At 29.5% G+C, this 22,262-nt stretch overlaps 1 protein-coding gene across 1 annotated transcript in view; it reads right to left on the minus strand.

Moving 5' to 3' along the window:
• Nucleotides 1–1,257: 1,257 nt before the first annotated feature.
• The window catches only part of LOC133338570 (BCL2/adenovirus E1B 19 kDa protein-interacting protein 3-like), a 33,590-nt gene continuing 12,585 nt past the window's right edge, over nt 1,258–22,262 (minus strand). The window contains exons 2-6 of the mRNA XM_061546740.1: nt 6,824–7,010; nt 1,814–1,898; nt 1,663–1,733; nt 1,416–1,577; nt 1,258–1,336 (exon numbers count right to left, since the gene is read on the minus strand). Coding sequence (XP_061402724.1) covers nt 1,285–1,336; nt 1,416–1,577; nt 1,663–1,733; nt 1,814–1,898; nt 6,824–7,010 — 557 coding nt within the window. The 3' untranslated portion in view covers nt 1,258–1,284. The remainder of the gene's footprint in view (nt 1,337–1,415; nt 1,578–1,662; nt 1,734–1,813; nt 1,899–6,823; nt 7,011–22,262) is intronic.

A 22,262-nucleotide genomic window follows, 5' to 3' on the forward strand; every position in this document is an offset into this window, starting at 1 on the left:
ATGAGACCCTTTAGGCTCCTTTATAGTTGAAATAAAACTCATATTTGTTTTTGGAATTTTTATTTTTTTTATTGTGATTGTATCTAAAAATTTCGACGCATCGATTTTTTGTTTTTTATAATTATTTAAATAGATTTTTTTAATTATTATTTAATTTAATAAAAAATATGAATTCTAAATTTAAATAAAAAATATTTTTTTCATTTTGTTTTATTTTTTTGTTGTTGTTTTTTTTTTTTTAATTTTTTGTTTTTATATCAATGACTTTTAATGTATATATAAAAAAGAGGGGGGTATTTATTGTATATATATTATGTATATTTAATATTATTATTATTAATAATAAAAAAACTTGTTTTTGTTTTAAGAATAATAAAAAAATGTACGTTATATCTTGTTGTTGGTTTTTTTATTAATTCATTTTTGTTTCGTTTCGTTTTTAACAAAAACAAAATGCCTAGCCAACTTTTTTTTTTGAAATGTAAATGTGTAACTCTGCTGTTGTTTCAATTCTTGTTTTTTTTTTTATAAAAATAATGATTTAAAAAAATATTGAAAATAATTATACAAAAATTACTATAAACTACCCAGAAAAAAGTGTGGCGGGTTTTGGAAAAAATATTTTAAATTATTTTTTTGAATTCAATTTGGGCCATGGAAATTAAAAAAAAAAAACAAATTACAATGGAATACTTTTTTTATAAATTTTATTTTTTTTTTTTAATAAAAAAATTAATTAAAAAAAGATTTTTTGGAAAATTTTCTAATATTTTTCTTTTAAATTCATTTTGTAACCTGAGCCCTTGCAGATTTATTTTTTTTGTGAGGACACAAAACCAATAAAAAGAAAACAAAAAAAGGTAATTAAAATAAAATAAAAAGATACATAGTAGGTCCAGAAAGTCAGGGTGGATATATATATATATATATATATATATATTGCGGGATCATCAGTGACACCATTAAAATGATGACAATACTGTTTTCTTTTTTTTCAAACATTCCACTACATGTCCCTTCTCCTCCTCCTCCTCCTAACAACACCTGGACCTCCATTATCGATAAGTTATATATATAAAAAAATATTACACCTTACATAGCTAACGTTTATGTATTATATATATAATATATTATATATGTATGTATTTTTTATATATATGTATATAAAGATCGTTTTTGTTTTTTTAGAAATAAAAAAGAAATTCAAACGAGAATCGTTTTGGAGGTGAAGAAGAAGAATAGACGAAAAAAAAACGAAAAAGTAGTATAAAAAAATAAAACACTTCAGTCGATAACCACTCGGGTAAACAAAATGCCACGTTTGCTAAGCCATAACCTAAAAAACAGAGATAGAGAAAAGAAAAAAATAATTAGTAACAGTTCCCAAAATTCAAATTTCAATTTCAAAAACTTACCCCAAACCAGCTCCCAGTAACAATGACAATACATTTGACAATATTAAGGAATAGAGGATTTCACGCGAGAACAATGAATTCTTGCCCAGACGGGTCAAGCGTATAGAATAACCGGCGGTTTTCTTTTTCTGTTGATTCTGGGGATGTTCAAATTTCCAATCTCTGGAAAAAATAAGAAATAAAACAGAAAAAAAATCCAATTAGAAATTTTCAAAATTTGAGTAAGAAAAAAAAATAATTAACTTACTTTGGTGGCTGTTGATCTGGTCGGCTGTTCCATTCGTCCAACCAATCGCTATTGTCTTTTGCATCGCCAGTCTAAAAAAAACGAAAGGGGAAATTAAAAAAATTTACATTATTTTGAAATTTAATGGAATTTGAAGAAATATAATCCATACCTTATTCCAATAATTAATATAAACATTTTTCAGTTCCTCATCGGGGCACAGCTCTGTATTTGGACTATTTGGTGGTGATTTTGGGCTGGAAAGAAAGGAAAAAAACGAAAACAAAAATGAATCACTGAACAAATTTTATAATATTTTAAATATTAGTTTTGAGAGAAAATCTGCCTATCGATATTTAACAAAATTGGTCAACTTTTCAGGGTATCCCCCCATATAGAAATACCTCTCAAATTTTCGATTTTGCGAATTTCTGGGCACATTTCACAAGCGAATTGTTTGGAATTTGGTATTTTGGATTCTCATTGGGTAGCAAAACCTCCCTACTAAAAATTGTCAATATCGGTGAACTTTACGGGGTAGGCCCCATATGAAGGTACCTCCCAAATTTTCGATTTTGCGAATTTTGGTATTTTGGGTTCTCACTTGGGTAACAAACATTCTCCCTATTAAAAATTGTCAATATCGGTCAATTTTCGGAATAAGCTCCATATAAAGGTACCTCCCAAATTTTCGATTTTGGGAAGTTGGGCAAATTTTTTCAGTCGATTTGGCTGAAATTTGGTTATTTGGGTTCTCATTGTGTAACAAATCTCTCTACTAAAAACTTTTAAGGGCATCCCCCATAGAAGTACCTCCCAAATTTTCGATTTTGCGAATTTTGGGCATGTTACACGAGCGAATTGTTTGGAATTTGGTATTTTGGGTTCTCATTGGGTAACAAACCTCCCTATTAAAAATTGTCATTATCGATCTACTTTTCGGAGTAGTCCCCATATAGAGGTACCTCCCAAATTTCCCTTTTTTGAGATTTTAGGCATGTTTTTTCAACCAAATTGGCTGAAATTTCATATTTTGGGTTGTCATTGGTTAACGAACCTCCCTACTAAAAATTATCATTATTGGTCCCCTTTTCGGGGTAGCCCCCATTAAAAGGTACCTCCAAAATTTTTCTTTTTGGCGATTTTGGGCACGTTCTTTCAACCGAATCGGGTGGTATTTGTTATTTAAGGTCCTCATTGCTTAGAAAATCTTCTTACCAAAAATTATCAATATAGGACCAAATTTCGGAGTAGCCACCATATATAGGTACCTCAAAAATTTCCGTTTTTGGGGATTTTGGGCAGGGTTTTCAACCAAATTAGTTGGAATTTGGTATTTGGGGTAGTCGTTGGGTAGCAAATCTCTCCACCAAAAATTATTAATATTGGTCCAAGTTTCGGCATAGCTCCCATATAAGGGTACCTTCCAAATTCTTTTTTTTTGGCGATTTTGAGCACGTTATTTCAACCAAATTGGCTAGAATTGGATATTTTGGCTATTCGTTGGGTAGCAAACCTACCTACTACAAATAGTCAATATCGGTCCAATTTTCGGTGTAGGTCCCACATAAAGGTACCTTCCAAATTTCTCTTTTTGGCGATTTCGAGCACATTTTTCAAGCGATTAGGTTGTAATTTGGTATTAAGGGTACACGTTGGGAAGTAAACCTCCCAACCAAAAATAATCCATATTGGTCCACTTTTTAGGGTAGGCCCCATATAAAGGTACCTCCGAAATTTCTATATTTGGGATGTTTAGCTTCGTTTATCAACCGAATTGGCTGTAATTTGGTATTTTGGATTCTTATTCGGTCACAAATCGTCCAAGAAAAAATAATACATATTGGCCCACTTTTTAGAGTAGACCCCATATAGAAGTACCTTTAAAATTTCTCTTTTTTGGGAGTTTGGGTTCGTTTTTTTTTAAACAAATGGGATCGAAATTAATATTCTTGGTAGTCTTAGGCTGAAAAACCTTGAAACCAAAATATATCAACATTGGTCGAAGTTTCGGGGTAGTCCTAATGTAAGGGACCTTCCACATTTCTCTTTTTGGGGAGCTTGGGTTAGTTTTTTAACCGATTTGAATGTAATTTGATATTTTAGGATAGAAAATCTCCTTACCAAAATTTATCATCTTTGGTCGAGGTTTCCGGGTAGACCCCATACATCGATACCTCCCAAAATTTTGCTTTTTGAGGCTATTGGCCGCGTTTTCCAAACGAATTGGTTCAAATTTGATATTTTTGGTTCTCTTTGGCTGGAAAATCCTCTTACCAAAAATGATCAATATTGGCCATTTTCTTCGGGTAGTCCCCATAGACCGACCTTACCCTCAATTTTCGATATTTTGAGAATTTCGGGCAAGTTTTTTTTACCGATTTGGTTGAAATTTTATATTTGGGGTTCTCTATAGGTCTGAAATCTTCCTACCAAATTCTATCAATATTGGGCCACTTTTTAGGATAGCTCCCATATAAACGTACCCTTAATTTTCCGAATTTGGAGAATATTAAGAACCAATTTTTAACCGATTTTGCTCAAATTTGATATTTGGGGTTCTCATGGGGTTTGAAATCTTCCTGCCAAAATTTATAAATATCGGCCTTAGATTCGGGGTAGATTCCATATAACCGTACCCTTAATTTTCGGTATTTCAAGAATTTTGGACACATTTAATAACCGAAGTAGTTCAAATTTTATATTTGGGGTTCTCATGAGGTTTGACATCTTCCTACCAAATATTATTAATATCGGTCCACTTTTTAGGGTAGCCCCCATTATAACGGTAACTCGAATTTGTCGAATTATGAGGAGATTGGCTTCGTTTTTTAACCGAATTGCTTCAAAGTTTATATTTTGGGTTACCTTAGGATGGAAAATCTTCCTACCAAATATGATTAATATTGGTCCACTTTTTGGGATAGCTCCCACACAAAAGTGCCATAAATTTTTCATATTTTGAGGATTTCCGACACGGTTTTCAACCGAATTGATTAAAATTTGATATTTGGGATTCTCATTAGGTGACAAATCCTCCTACCAAAAATTATAAATTTCGGCCCAAGTTTCGGGGTCGATCCTATATAACCGTAACCTCCATTTTCGGTAGTTTGAGGATTTTGGCATCATATTTTAAACCGAAGTGGTTAAAATTTGATATTTGGGGTTCTCATGAGGTTTAACATCTCTTACCAAATATTATTAATATCGGTCCACTTTTTAGGGAAGCCCCTATTTAACGGTAACCCGTCGAATTTTGAGGAGATTGGCTTCACTTTTTAACCGAATAGCTACAAAGTTTATATTTTGGGTTTCTCATTAGGTCTGAAATCTTCCTACCAAAAAATGATCAATATCGGTCCACTTTTTTGGATAGCTATCGTACAAAAGTACCCTGGATTATTCGAATTTTAAGGATTACCGACACGGGTTTCCACCGATTTTGTTCAAATTCGATATTTGGGGTTCTCATGAGGTTTAAAATCTTCCTGCCAAAAATTATCAATATTGGAATAAGTTTCAGGGTAGCTCCCATGTAACGGTACCTCCAATATTCGGTATTTTAAGGATTTCAGACACGGTTTTTAACCGTATTGTCTTATATTTGATATATTGGGTCCTCTTAGACAGGAAAATTTTCCTACCAAAAATTGCCAATATTGGTCCACTTCTTATGGTAGACCCCATATAACCGTACCCTTAATATTCCATGTTTTAGGGATTTCTGACATGTATTTCATCCGAATTGTCTCATATTTGATATTTTGGGTTCTTTTTGGTTGCAAAATCTTCCAACAAAAAATAATTAATATCGGTCCATCTTTAAGGGTTAAGGGTAACCCGCATTTTTCGGAATTTGAGGAGATTGGTCTCGATTTCCAATCGATTTTTTTCATATTTGATATTTGGGGTTCTCATAAGGTTTCTAATCTTCTTAACAAAAATTATCCAAATTGGTCCACCTTTTAGGATAACTCCCGTACAAAAGTACCCTGAATTTTTCGAATTTTAAGGATTTCCGACTCTGTTTTCAACCGAATTTTCTCAAATTTTATAATTGGGGTTCTCATAGGCTAAAAAATCTTCCTGCCAAAAATTACCAATATTGGTCCACTTTTAAGGATAACTCCCGTACAAAAGTACCCCGGATTTTTCGATTTTTAAGGATTTGCGACAGGGTTTTCAACCGAATTTGCTGAAATTTTATATTTGGAGTTCTCTTAGGCTAACAAATCTTTCTGCCAAAAATTACCAATATTGGTCCACTTTTTAGGATAGCTCCCATATAAAGGTACCCTTTATTTTCCGAAGTTGGAGTATTTCAAGGACATTTTTTAACCGAATTTGCTCAAATTTTATAATTGGGGTTCTCTTACGCTAAAAAATCTTCCTGCCAAAAATTACCAATATTTGTCCACTTTTTGGGATAACTCCCGTACAAAAGTACCCCAGAATTTTTCGAATTTTAAGGATTACCGACACGGTTTTCAACCGAATTTGCTGAAATTTAATAATTGGGGTTCTCTTAGGCTGAAAAATATTCCTACCAAAATTATCAATATTGTTCCATTTTTAGGATAACTCCCGTAAAAGTACCCTGAATATCTCAAATTTGTAAGGGTTTCTGACACGGTTTTCAACCGAATTGGTTCAAATTTCATATTTTAAATTATCTTTAGGTATCATACCTCCCAACCAAAAACAATAAACATCAGCCCATGTTTGGATATAGCCCCAAAATTTTCTTTATTTTTGGAATTTCAGACTCGTTTTTCAATCGAATCGGGTCTATTTTGATATTTTGGGTTCTATGTGGCTGACAAATCTTTCTACTAAAAATCATCAATATCGGTTCATGTTTTAGTATAGGCCACATACAGCAGTACCTCCCAATTTTAGCTTTTTGGGGATTTTGGTCACGTTTTGCATCCGTATTGGGCTATAATTCGGTATTCTGGGTTCTTGCTGGGTGTCAAAAACTCCTACCAAAAATTATAAATATCGACCCAAGTTTCAGGGTAGCTACCATATAACCGCAACTTTTTTTTTGCGGATTTTGGATACATTTTACACCAGAAATGGCCAAAAACCATATATATATCGGTCCTCGTTTTGGTATAACCCCCCACATAAAGCTCCGCCCTACTTGTTCTAGGGTGTTTTGGAACCTGTCTCTTACCTGTCTCTGGGCGTATCACGCCGTGAGCTAGCCAATGAGACCACTCGACTGGATTGATTCGATTCACGTTGAGCCTCACGCAACAGACGTAAATATTCTTCACCGTTGGCAAAGGGCAAGGGTGTTATTCTGTCTGGACTTTTAACGCCGGCCATTGTGGCAGCTGTACTCAATTCGATCCAAGATTCTGGAAATAGAAAAAAATTGACAAAAATAAATAATTGAATAAATAAATAAATTTAGAAATTCTTAGAATCACTGCGTCATGGACAGGTGAATAATGGAACACGGATTAGAAAAGCAAAAACAACAACAATAAAATGTCACAATAATTTATAATTAGAAAACAAATGTATTAAATATTTCGGAATTAAGAGATATGTGGAGAGAGAGGGAGAGCGATAAGAGAGAAATGCGGTCGTCGACTTTTTTTATTTTTGGATTTTTTGATTTTCAAAAATAATCAATACAAAATTGGCTGATAAAAATATTGGCGTTTTTACATTTTTTTTTTTTTTTTTTTTTTGTTTTTGGTATTTATTTTTGTAATGGCCTTGAAGTGTATACACACACAGCCATACCTCCATATTTGTATACAAATAATAATAATTAAAGCGTAGCGCGATTTAGTTAAAGCGTAAAAAAGGGCGACCAGCAAGCAAGCCATTGTAATGGAAATTTAAAGCAAAACCAAACAAGACTGAAAAGACTTGAACCGAAACTAAAACGACTTCATATTGAAAAGCAGGAAAAATTCAATTCAAAAAATTTATTTAAAATATTTTTAACAAAAAAAAAAAAAAAAAGTAAAAGATTATACTACTTCCAGAAGAACCTGGCCAGACCCTGAGAAAAAATGCGATTTCGAATTTCACAAAGAAATTTGCCACAACCTCAACTGTTTGGTGGGTGTCAAAGACCTTAATTTTTTGTTGTTAAAATATTATTGCCACCATTAAAGGTGATAATAAAAATGCACGCGAAAAAAAATTGAGAACACAAAGAAAAAAATTTATTTTGATTATTAATGACAATAAAAGTAAATAAAAAAAATAACTAAAAAATAATAAATGATGTCCAGACGGTTTGCAGCAGCAATAATGCCGGGGCAAAACAACAAAATAAAAATTCAAAAAAAAAATAAAAATTAAAAAAAATTAGACCAATACCATGGAACAAAGAGACATTTTTCTGTACACCTAGACTAACATCGAAATATCAATTTCAAAATTCTCTCCTACCCCAACCACGGTGAGCTGAGCAGGTGACCACCACCAACCGTCATCAACAAAATAAAGATACCACAAGACATTATCAAAAAATAAATAAATAAAACGCAAGGTAAACAACTTTCTGCATCAACGGTAATACAAAAAAAAAAATAACAAAAAAATGCAATTATCTACGAAAACAACGAGCAAAACAAAAATACCATAAAATAAATAAATATTATAAAATTTTTATTTTTATATGGGATGAATAAATAAGTGATCGGATTCTAGAGATTTTTTCTTCTATTAAAAAATTCAATTGAAATCTTAGGATTTTTTTAAGAATAAAACCTTTTGATAACGATTATTATAAAAAAATAGTTAAAAAAATTATTTATAAAAAATTAAAAAAAAATATTTTTAAAAAAAATATTTAAAAAAATTTTTATAAAAAAATCATTCCAAAAATATTTTTTTAAAAAATCATGTTTTCTTAAAAAAATATTAAAAATATCATGTTTTTTATAAACAATATTTTTTATAAAAATCATTTAAAAATATATAAAAAAAACTCATTTAAAAAATATTTTTATAACAAAAAAAAAATCATTGAAAACATATTTTTATAAAAAATTATTAAAAATTATATTTTTATAAAAATCATTGTTTTTAAAAAATATTTAAAAAATCATTTTTTTAAACATGATTTAAATTAAAATTGAGTACAATTTTAGTACCAAATTTCATAATTCGAGCTCTACAGGTTCTTCCAAATTCAAATTGTACCAAATTTAGTACACATTACTTCCAAGAGTACCCACCTCAAACATCCAACAACAAAACTTCCTGCATACCCCGATCCTATACCCTTACAATGATTCAAAATTCAAATTTTGAGGATTCCAAATCTATCGGTTCACCCACAATTCAAATTGTACTAAATTTAGTACACAGTAGTACCAATTTCCAAAAATTTTTACATACATCAATCCTACACCCCCGCAGAGATCCTAAATCCAAGTTTCAGGATTCCAAATCTATCGGTTCACCCACAATTCACATTGTACCAAATTTAGTACACAGTAGTACCAATTTCCACAACTTCCTACTTAGCCCAAACCTACACCTCCACCTCCAAGTTTCAAGATTCCAACTCTATCGCTTCACCCACAATTCAAATTGTACCAAATTTAGTACACAATAGTACGAATTTCCAAAATTTTCTACATACCCTAAACCATCACTCCCACAGTGATCCTAAATCCAAGTTTCAGAATTCCAACTCTATCGGTTCACTTACAATTCAAATTGTACCAAATTTAGTACACAATAGTACGAATTTCCAAAACTTCCTATATACCCCAAACCACCACTCCCACAGTGATCCCAAATCCAAGTTTCCGGATTCCAATTCTATCGGTTCATCCACACAATTCAAATTGTACCAAATTAAGTACACAGTAGTACGAATTTCCAAAATTGTCTACATACACCAATCCTACACCCCCCACAGTGATCATAATTGCATGTTTCAGAATTCCAAATCTATCGGTTCACCCACACAATTCAAATTGTACTAAATTTAGTATACATTAGTACGAATTTCCAAAACTTCCTACTGATCCCAAACCCACATCCCCACAGTTATCCTAACACCATGTTTCAGAATTCCAATTCTATTGGTTCACCCACAATTCAAATTGTACCAAATTTGGTACACAGTAGTACCAATTTCCAAAACTTTCTTCTTAACCCAAAACCTACACCTCCACAGTGATCCTAAATCCAATTTTCAGAATTCCAAATCTATCGGTTCACCCACAATTTAAATTACACCAAATTTAGTACACATTAGTAAACATTTTTAAAACTTCCTACATACCCCAAACCATCACTCCCACAGTTATCCTAAATCCAAGTTCCAAGATTTCAATTCCATCGGTTCACCCACAATTCAAATTGTACCAAATTGAGTACACAATAGTACGAATTTCCAAAACTTCCTATTGAACCTAAACCCTCATCCGCACAGTTATCCTAAATAAAAATTTTAGGATTCCAATTCTATCGGTTCAATTGTACAAAATTTAGTACAAATTAGTAACAATTTTTAAAACCTCCTACATATTTCGATCTTACACCTCCACAGTGATCCTGACTCCAAATTTTATGACTCTAGCTCTACTGGTTCACCCACACAATTCAAATTGTACGAAACTTAGTACCATTTAGTACCTCTGAATATAAATTGCTTAAACTGAATCCTGACCCCCAATCCTACACCCCTAAAGTAATCCGGACTCAAAATGTCACTGTTTCCACTCTATCGGTTCATCCAAACCGAAATTGTACCAATTGTAGTACGATTTAGTACTTTTCGTATACATCAGTAAAAAATTTCCAAAACTACGTACATATCCCATTCCTCCCACTCCGACGGTAATGTTAATTTCAAATTTCAGGATTCCAGAGCTCGATTTGTACCACCAAAATACATTTGCACCAAATATAGTAACATATAGTACCTTTCGTACACAAAATCGCTTTCAAAATCATCTCCTTAAATAAACCCTATATCTCAACCCTAATTCGCATTCCAAATTTCATGTTTTCAGCTCAATCCCTTCACATGCTACGAAATTGCACCAAATTTAGTACATTTTAGTACTTTTCGCATACTTACAGTTCGAATGTCCAAAAAACTCTCTACAATTCTGCACTTCATCAGCGACCCTCATTAAAAATTTAAATTTCTAGCTCTACCGGTTCGCCAAATACAAATGGTATCACATTTAGTACTTTTCGTACCGTTCTAGTATTTTTAGAATTTCCAAAAACCCAGCCTTATCTGTCACATTTGGACCAAGAGTGACCCTCACCTAAAATTTCAAGATTCTAGCTTCAGCCGTTTCGTCTGGGCGTTGATGAATCGTTAAATCAGTCAGTCAGTCAATCACATACTCTTTTATTAGTATAAATTAAATTTGTACCAAATATAGTACCATATAGTACTTTTCGTACACATGAGCACACGCATTCAAACCGATCTCCTTTTAAATGGAACCTACATCTTAACTTTTCGTACTTTTCAGATAGTTATATTTCGAATTTCCAAAAACCCTTTGGTACATCTATCCTGCAATTCATCAACGACCACCAAAACCAAATTTCAGAGTTCTAGCTCTACCGATTCGCCAAATACATATGGTATCACATTTAGTACTTTTTAGTACTTTTCGGACCGTTCTAGTACGAATTTCCAAAAACCCAGCCTTATCTGTCAAATTTGGACCAAGAGTGGCCCTCACCCAAAATTTCAAGATTCTAGCTTTAGCCATTTCGTCTGGGCGATGATCTGTCAGTCAGTCACTCACTTAACACTAAGCTCTTATATATATTAAGATTATTATTTTTTATCTCTCCTATACATTCTAAATATATTAGCATTTCCTTTTTCCTGATTAAATCAAATTAATTTATCGAGCACACTCTCACGCCCACATACACACGCTTACTGCGTATATCAATCCATCTATATTTATAAAACTCAACACAAAAAATTTGAAATTACTACGTAAATATGAAATCGTAAAAAAATCGAAGTCGCCAACAAATACAAGTCTGCGTCATACTACAAGCACACATCGCCACAACTCATTCATTAAAATGGGTCACAGAAAAAAATAATAAAAGAAAAACAACAAATTTATAATAAATTATTTTTTTGTAATAATAAATGCTAATAAAAATTTTAATTATTATAATTTAAACATTTATACTAATTAGTTAATAACTTGACAATTAATGTAAATGGGAATGATAACCCAAAGACGCCATATAATCATATGGTGACACACGGCCACATTTAAGATGTAAGTCATAACATCAAATTAGACGTGGGTGATAAAAGCCGTTATCTCTCTAAACAATTCATGTTACTCTCTGAGGAGAGCCACTCATTTTTCTCCTCTTTAAAATAACGGATATAAAAAGAGAATTTGAATTTAATAACAAAGCCGATAATAATGGCAACACTTTCAACCTTGTGAACCCTATTAGATGTGATTTGTTTGTACAGTACATCACTTCCTTTTAAATTATTGTTTATCGATTCAAATAAATAAATTATTTTCTTTAGAAATCAATCAGACTATGATGAAATTCACTTTCGCTCATTCTCTCTTATCAATCCTCACTTCCTTCATTGGCAGTAAATCAACATTGAAATTAAACGAAAATTGTGAAATTATAAATATTCGAAATTTATAATTAATTTTCCTTTTTTCCCGCTCCCATCAATCCCTATGTCAGTTTCCCAATTTAATGTTTACAATTTTGTTTCAATTTTTTTCAAAGTTTTTGGGAAATTTGTTTCAGTCTTTTTTTTTCTAATCAATTTATTTGTAATCTAATTTTCCAGTGAATCATTCACATTTATTTTCAAATTGTATTTTTGCCGACGTCATTCAAACTTCTGCTGCGGCGCATTCTTGACGCAATGCACACAAAAACAAACACTTGAGAAAATTTCAAGTGTGATGCAGTTGCAGGTTTTTGTAAATAAAATGGGGAAAAGTAAGGAAGGCAAGGGGAGGGGGACATTTTCCCTTTGTTTACACGTTCATTAAACTTTTCCACAATAAAAAATACTACGATTACTACTGTTCCTGTTCGGCTTTTGTGTGATAGCAGAGAGTGGTTTGGCTGATGGTGGTGGGAGGGAGATACTTGACCGATTATTGGGATTAGGTATTACAATTTAATTGTTGATTTAGAATTACATAAGAATACATTTAAATATTTAAATTTCAAAAAAAACCGACCAAATATTTTTTTGGGTATTTTTCTATAATTTTTTATACGTTTGATCCCCAGGGATATTGCAAAATTTGTAGTCTATAGTTAGGGGGGTATTATAGACTATAAATTTATCAATATCCCTGGGAATAAAATTCGTAGAAAAAATTTTTTTTTTATTTATGTTTCATTGACATTGGACCATTAATTCTCTAAAATTATGGGGTCCAAATTTTTCTTACAAAAAATTCGACCATTTTTTTTTTTTTTTTTTTTTTTTTTTGAAAATGTAAATTTTTGTAAAGAACATTTTTTTAAGGAAATATACAATTAGTTCTTAAATTTATTTATAAAAAATGGACTTGCATTGTGAAAAAACCTTAAATTTAAAAAAAAAATCGTCCAGTTTAAAAAATAAGTCCAATATTCTGGAAAAACAATCGAAAATTTTTTTAAGAAAATTAAAATTTTTATTTGAGAAGTAATCGATTTTTTTTAAACTATTTTTTAATTGAAAAAAAAATTGGAAATTTTTTTCAAAATATTTCCATCCAATCCACAACAATTTTTTTCTAATCCCAAAAAATGAATTTTTTGCAGATAATTCCAATTTTTTTTTTTGGGAAATAATTTACTTTTTTGACAAAAGTCTGTAATTTTTTAAAACGAAAAAAATTCGACCAATTTTAATTTAAAAAAAAAAAATTGCCCATTTTCTTTTAAAAAAAATTGGAACTTTTTTTAATGTAAATTTGACCAATTTTTAGAATCTTAAAAAAATTAACCACTTATTTTGGAAAAAAAATCGATCCATTCTTTGAAAAAAATCTACATTTTGTTTGAAAAAAATTCGACCAATTTTCTTAAAAAAAAAACGCCAAATATTTTTTTAACGATAATTTTTTTTTAATTCAAACTTTAAAAAAAGTGACGATTTTTTTATTGAAAAATAAATGTGATTTTTTTGCAGATAATTCCAAATTTTTTGAGAAATAATTGTTTTTTTTTTAAAACATCTGTGTTTTTTTTAAACAAAAAAAAAAATCGACCAATTTTAATTGGAAAAAATTGTCCATTTTCTCTATGAGTTATTTTTTTGAAACATAAATTCGACCAATTTTTAGAAAAAAAAACATCGGTATTTTTCAATCTTAAAAAAATAACCACTTATTTTGGGAAAAATATCTACCATTCTTTGAAAAAAAATTAGAAAAAATTCGACCAATTTCTGAAAAATTTTTTAAATCAAACATTAAAAAAATTTACAATTTTTTTTATTCAAAAATAAATGTGATTTGTGACTTTTGAAGCGAAAAATATGCGAATATTTTTTTTTTTGAAAAAATCGACCAATTTTAAAAAATAATTCGACCAAAAAATTCGACCTTATTTATAAATTCGACCAATTTTTTTAAATCTAATTTTTTTTAAAGAATATCGAAGTTATTTTTTAGACATAAATTCGTCCAATTTTATGGAAAAAAATCGAAAAATGTTTTTAAACCAAAAAATCGACCATTTATAACTTTAAAATTAAAATTTTTTTGGAAATAATCCACTTTTCTAACGAAAAAAAAATCAAACAATTAAAAAAAAGATTTGACCAATTAAAAAAAATCCGACCAATTTAATATTCAAAATAATCCCAAACTTTTTTTCTTGAAAAAATTCGTCCTACATTTAAAAAAATCCGACCAATTTAATATTCAAAATAATCCCAAACTTTTTTTCTTGAAAAAATTCGTCCTACATTTAAATCGACAATTCTTTCGAAAAAAAAAATATTTTTCTTTAATTATCCTTTTTTTTCGGTGGAAAAAAATCAAATTTTTCGAAAAATAATCAACTTTTTTGGGAAAAGTCGTTTCTTGATAAAAGCGATCTTTTTTGAAAATCGACATCGAACAATTTTTTAACCTTCTTTAATTCGACTCTTATTTTTTTTATTTCAATAATTTTTAAATCGACCCTTTAAAAAAATCCCCCACAAAATTGGCAACCCTATTATTTAGCAATTACTTTCCTAACGAAAAAAAGATGTTTACTATATTTTTGACCGTTTAAAAAACGGTTAGACAGAAATACCTCACACACACAAACATCAAACACTTCAAATTTGGACTCATTGTTTATGTCTGCAATAGAGAAGCAAGCAAGCAGCAACAACAACGACACCAATAAAAAAAATAATAACAAAAATAATGTTGACCGGTTTCTTCAGCCTTTCTCACCACCAACCATTCCAAACATCAACAGCATGGCATGCCATGGTGTGATGTGGCAAAAGTGAATGAATGAAAAAAAAAAACTAAACTTAACTGCGTCGTAATTTTTTGTTTATATTTTTTTCTTTGTTTTGAAGAAAAAAAACAACAACAACAAATTTTAAACAATAATAATAAAAATGTGTGTGAACGTTTGTGTTTTCGTTTGTTTTGTTTTGGTTTTTTTTTGTACCGAAATGAGAGGTCGTCGACGTCGTCAAAAATGACACACATTATTGAAACGAATGTAGAGTAGTTGTTGTCGTGTGGTCGTAGAGAAGAGCGGGGAGAGGGAGAGAGTGAATAAGCGTTGGTGTCAATTTGTTGTTTTTTTCGGTTGTGGAGGAGTACCAATAGCAGCAGCATATGGTAGAGTAGTTGTTTATGAAAAGCAAAAGAAGAAGTCTATTGACACCATTTGGTAAAAAATAAACAAACAGTATTGTTCAAGTAGCTATTTTCCAATATGGGAGGGGGTGGGGGGAAAGGAGTGGGTGAGGAGTTCGAACAAAAAAAAAAACTGGAAACATATGGCGGGGCTCCATATTTGTAATTTATTATTGCATTACCCAACTTCCGAAAATTTGATGAGAAAAACAAATGGGAAAATATGAAGTGAAAGGAGAGGGGAGAAATACTCTGAAGTTAACTGTTGCTCTCCATTAGCACCATATTGGTGCTAATTACAGCATTGTGAGGGTAGCTTGGGTATATCGAAATGAGTTCTCACGATAATTTACAAAATTCTGAGATCGAGAGTATAGAATAGATAATTTATCTGAAATAATTTTTTAAATTATCTGAGATTATTTGGGTACTTTTTTTATTATCTAAATTCTTTTAATAATTTATCTAAGGCAATTATATAATTCTTTGAAGGTAAAAAATGTATTTATAAGTTCGAAAAAATATCTGGAGAATTATCTACGATATTTAGATAATTTTAATGTCGCTATAAAAAGTATATAAATAATATAGTGTATCTACAATATTTCGATGTTTTAAATAATATTTTTTAAGAGCTGTAATTTTATCTAAAAATTATCTATAAAAAATATTTCAACTATCTAAAATGTATGTATAAAAAAACTATCTAAAATTGCTAGATAAATTATCTAAGTTATCTAGATGATCCAGATGACGTATCTCTAAGGGTCTATATTTATTATATACGATTATCTAGAATATGTAAATGGCTTAGATAAATTATCTTTATAACGTAGACAAATTATCTAAGGTAATTGAATAACCACATAATTTGTTTAGCCTTCAAAATGATCTAGATAATTTATCTGAGTTATCGAAATGACGTAGGTACATTATTTATGTTACCTAAATGAACCAGATAAATTATCTAAACGACCTTGTTGACCTAGATAAATTATCTGAGTAAAATATGATGATCTAGATAAATTATCTATGGTATTTAAATGATGCAGATAAATTATCTAAGGTATTTACATGAAACAGGTAAATTATCTAGGGTATTTAAATGACGTAGATAAATTATCTAAGGCATTTAAATGACGTAGATAAATTGTCTGTGCTGGGAAATAAAGATTATACTTATCTAGATAATGTTATATTATCTAGATAATGTTAGATACATTATCTATGCTCTCTAAAACAAGTTAGATACATTATTTATGAGTTAAAAATAATTAAAATGCATTATCTATGCTATTTCAACGAATGTAGATGTTTTATCTATTATATTTAAATACATTTTAAAACTTAGATAAATTATCTATGGTATATAATAGTTAAAGTACCATTGATAAATCATGAATTTTGCTGTGGTAAACATCAGACAAAAAATGTATCTATATAAAAAGCAAAAAAAAATATCTAGGCAATCTAGATAAATTATCTATGATCTCTAAAACAAGTTAGATACATTATTTATGAGTTAAAAATAATGAAAATGCATTATCTATGCTATTCCAATGAATCTAGATGTATTATCTATCATATTTACATGCATTATAAAACTTAGATAAATTATCTATGTTCTATAATATTTGAAATAACATTGATTAATAATAAATTTGCTTGTGGTAAAATATATCTATACATGAGGAAAAAATATATCTATACATAAAGCAAAATAATTATCTAGATAATCTAGATAAATTATCTATGCTCTCTAAAATAGGCTAGATACATTATTTATGAGTTCAAAATAATGTAAATGCATTATCTATGCTCTCCTAAATAATTTAGATCTTTTATCTATGATATTTGAATACATTGTAAAACTTAGATAAATTATCTATGTTCTATAAAATTTAAAATAACATTGATACATCATGAATTTTGTTGTTGTCAAGGTCAGAAGAAAAAATATGTTATATAAAGTAAAAAAAATAAATATTTTTTATCTAGATAAATTATCTATGCTCTCTAAAATAGGTTGGCTACATTATTTATGATCGAAAAATGATGTAGATGCATTGTCTATGCTATTCCAATGAATGTAGATGTATAATCAATGATATATGATTACATTACAAAACTTAGATAAATTATCTATGTTCTATAATATTTTAAATAACATTGATAAATCATAAATTTACTTATTGTAAATTTCAGGAGAAAATATATGTTTATATAATGTAAAAAACAAAATATTTTTATCTAGATAAATTATCTATGCTCTCTAAAATAGGCTAGATACATTATTTATGACCGAAAAATTATGTAGCAGCAGTGTTTATGTTCTCCCAAGTATGGTAGATAAATTATCTATGCTATTTGTATATATCATAAAATGTAGATAAATTATCTATAATTAAATAAACTTTTATAAGTGATAAATTTGTTAGTTTTAATGGTCAGAAGAATACATGTATCAATATATAAAGCAAAACAATTATTTTTATCTAGATAAATTATCTATGCTCTCTAAAATAGGTTGGATACCTTATTTGTGATGGAAAAATTATGTAAATGTATTATCTAGGTTTTCCCAAGTAAAGTAGATAAATTATCTATGCTATTTGAGTATATTATACAATGTAGATGAATTATCTACAATTAAATAAACATTGATAAATCATGAATTTGTTTGAAAATAAGTTTGGGGATAATGATTTTTGAGTGTTTTCCATAAATAAATTCCAGGTTATCATTATCTAGATAATTTATCTATATAATTTATTTAATTAAATATTTGTTGACCCATTTATGGTCTGTAAATAAAATTAAATTACTAATTACAAATATTTATGAGGCTGATAAATAAATGTAAATATTATTCTTGTTCTTGCCATTTTTGTTCAACGATCGGTCTGTCGAACAAACATAAAATCAACACAACAACATAGACAAGAAAAAAGATCAATTGGTTTCGAAAAGGAAACGCAGAACCCCCTCAGAAAATCTAAAGCAAAAAATGTGCAAAGTGCGGGAGAGAGAAGGAAAGGGAGTGTGCAGAGCAGAGTGTGTGTGTGGTTCTATGTGCGGAAGATTGGGTCTTCAAACAATGGTGACAACCAAACTGTACCCAGTAGTATTTCACAAAAACATACTCTATTGTCTATCTGTCGGATTGATTGCCTGTCTGTCGTTCGGTGGTCGCTCATTCGTTGTAATAATGAAATGCAATAAAATAAAATCAGAAAGACTTAATTACGAATTGCAAAATAAATGCATTGCGTCAAACAAAGCGTTGTCGTCGTCGTCGTCTCATGTGGCGGCAATAAAATGCAACGATATTTGCCGAGACCGAGACAAACTATTTGCTTCGCCCCTATTATAGGTTTGTGGGGCTGTGTGTCGACAAATAAAAATATTTTTCGATGACAAACCTAGACGAAAATAAATAAAAATCTAAACAAAGAATTGACAAAAGATAGAGATGCGGCGCATTTCTCACGCCATGACTATGCACAGGCAGGCAGGCATGTCAAACAGAATTTTGTTTTTATTTTATTTTTTTTTTTTAATATTATTTTTATTTTGTAAAATGATGAAATTTTTGAAAAAAATATTTTAAAACAATTAACTTTTATTTCATGCTTATTGTTGTTATATTAATAGCAACAAACGTGTTAGAATATTTCTGCACTATGAATAGTCAACGGAGCGTTTCGAACAAATAGATAATTTAATACTCCCTACTACAACGGTTTGTTGTTGTTGTTTTTTTTTTAATTCCATAGGAATGCTGCTATTCTTCTACGTGACCATTGTCATTTTGTTGTTATTGTTTTTTTTTTTTATTATGGCTTCAAACGTCATTAGGTGATTTTTTGAGGGTGGTGTAGGTGTAGTTGTTGAAATTTGAAACCTGATGTACACGTTACAGGTTTCTTAGCCGGTATCAAATGTCAAAATTCCATACTAAGTCCATCAGTAGAATTTTGTGACGCCAAATAAGTTATCTATGTTATCTAATTCAAGTAGATACTTCATTTATTTTATATAGATAAATTATATATTCTATAAATATTGTCCAAAAAATTTTAGATAATTTTTCACTATTAATAAATATTATCTGTGACCTGAAATTACAGGTAGATAATGTATCTATGGCCTCAAAATGTAGTAAATACATTATCTATGACCACAAAATAACATAGATACATTATCTATGTCACCTAGATAACATAGATACATTATCTATGTCAACTAGATAACGTAGATAAATTATCTATATTATTCAGATAGTGTCAATATATAAAACATGTTATATAAAATAGCACAGATGTTATCTAAATGAGTCAAGCATTTTATCTATGCTATCTGGATAATGTAGATACATTATTTATATTATCTAGATAATGTAGATAAATTATTTATAATATCCAGATAATCTAGACGCTTTATATATGCTATTCATATAACTTGGATATTTTTTGTGACGTCAAATAAGTTATTTATGTTATCTAAATCACGTAGATACTTTATTTATATTATATAGATAAATTAGATATTTTAAACAAATTGTCTAAAAATTTATAGATAATTTTTCAATATTAATAAATATTATTTTAGCCTGAAAAGAATGTAAATACATTATTTATGATCTCAAATTAGCATAGATACATTATCTATGTTATCTAGATAATGTAGATAAAAATTTCTATATTACACAGATAGTGTCAATAAATAATCAATAGTATATAAATCACCTAGACGTGATCTAAATAAAGTTAACACGTTATCTACCCTATCTAGATAATGTAGATACTTTATTTGTGTTATCTACATAATCTAGATAAATTACTTATGATATCTAGATAATGTACATATATTCTATATGCTATTTAAATGATGTGGATACATTATAAAATCGCATGTATCATATTTATCTTTTAGATAAATTTATAAACAATTATCTATGTTGTCTGAAAAACATAGATAAATGATATACATTATCCGAACATCGCAAATAGACTATATATGATCTTTATATATATTATCTAGTCTCTCGAAATAATGTAGATACATTATTTATGTTATCTAGATAATTTCGAAAAATTATCTACGTAGTCCAAAATAACGTAGATAAATTATTTATTCCATTCAACAGCGTAGATAAAATATAAGCGTTCATAAAACCAAAAATTAATTATCTATGCCATCTTAGTATAGTAGATAAATTATCTTTGTTCCTTAGATAACGTAGATACATTATCTTCGCTTTCTAAACACTCTGTGCAAATTCAAAAATTATTATAGACGGTGAATAAGTATTATCTATGGCCTCAAAATGGCATAGATAAATTATCTATGTTATCTAGATAATGTAGATAAATTATCTATGTGAAAAATTTGAAAATTAATTTTTGGACAGTGATTAAACATTATCTCTGGCCTCAAAATGACGTAGATAAATTATCTATGTTTTGTAGATAAATTATCTATGTGGTGAAAATATCATAGATAAATTATTTATTTTATTCAACAGTATAGATAAATTATCTAAGCCATTTTTAAGAAAAAATAACTTATCTATGCTATCTTACTATAGTAGATAAATTATCTATGCTTCTTAAATACCATAGATACATTATCTTTGCTTTCTAAACGATATAGATACCTTATTTATACAAACTAATAAACATAGATACATTATCTGAGCTTGTTATATAGCGTAGATAATTATTTCAGCTTATAGATAAATTATCTACATTCTCAAAAAAGCATAAATAAATTATTTATACGATCTAAAGTTTATTCAACTCCATATGGCCAATTTATCCACATCAACCAATTGTTGAATATTTTTTTTTTCTTAATTCAATTTCCTCAGATAATTTATCTGAGTGGCTATTATATTTTTCAAGAGTGGGTTTTTTGAACTCAATATGGTCAAATTATAAATTCCACTCTGTGAGTGTGTGTGTGTGTGTGGGAGGGACATGTATGCAATAACCACCCACACAAGTAAATTATGATCAAATAACCCAGCAAACATTTATATTTCAAATCCACAAGAATTTGAAATATCGATGCCGATTTCTCTACAAAAATTTATATGGACCTGATCAACGAATAGAGAAAGTTTAGCGAAAAAATCTGGAAGAAATATTAAAGTGTTTCCGAATGAATTTGAAGAAAAAATTTCGAAATTCTGAAAAAGATCGATCAGATTTCGGAAGAAATGATTTTTTTTTTTTTGAAAAAGTTTGAAAAATCCAATAGAAAAATTCAGATTTTCTGGAAAAAATTGGTTTGAAAATTTTTTCGATTTTCTCAAAAACAAAATCAGAAAAAAATATCGGAATTTAAAGTCCTGGGAAAAATTGTTAGCTGGGAATGCTCACCCATATGTCTTGTAATTATATATTTGTCCATTTGTGTGCCCAAAAGTGGACAAATAAAATGCGAAGCACACACCATCGACAAAAACAACAACAACAAAGAATCTTGAAAGAGAGTATTCATTACTGGGGCTGCAAAAGCCTTCCAGGCAAGAAACGTGAAGCTGTCAATGCTGCCCTGCCATTCATGGCCATGAAACGTGGCTGGCTGTTGGGGTTCGGCTATTGCTTTTTTTTCAGACCCATAGTAGTCTGTCCATTGATGGCAAGTGCAATATGCAAAAATAAAAACAACAACAACAAAATATTATTGTTGTTGTCTTTTGTCTTTATAGAAGACAGACGTGAATGCCTCAAGCATGACGGGTTCCGGCTGCTTGCCTGCTTGCCTGCTTGT

The sequence above is a fragment of the Musca vetustissima genome, unplaced genomic scaffold (assembly GCF_032173495.1).
Source record: "Musca vetustissima isolate MV318-11 ecotype Yass unplaced genomic scaffold, APGP_CSIRO_Mvet_v1 utg42378, whole genome shotgun sequence".
Classification (NCBI taxonomy): Eukaryota; Metazoa; Arthropoda; class Insecta; order Diptera; family Muscidae; genus Musca; species Musca vetustissima.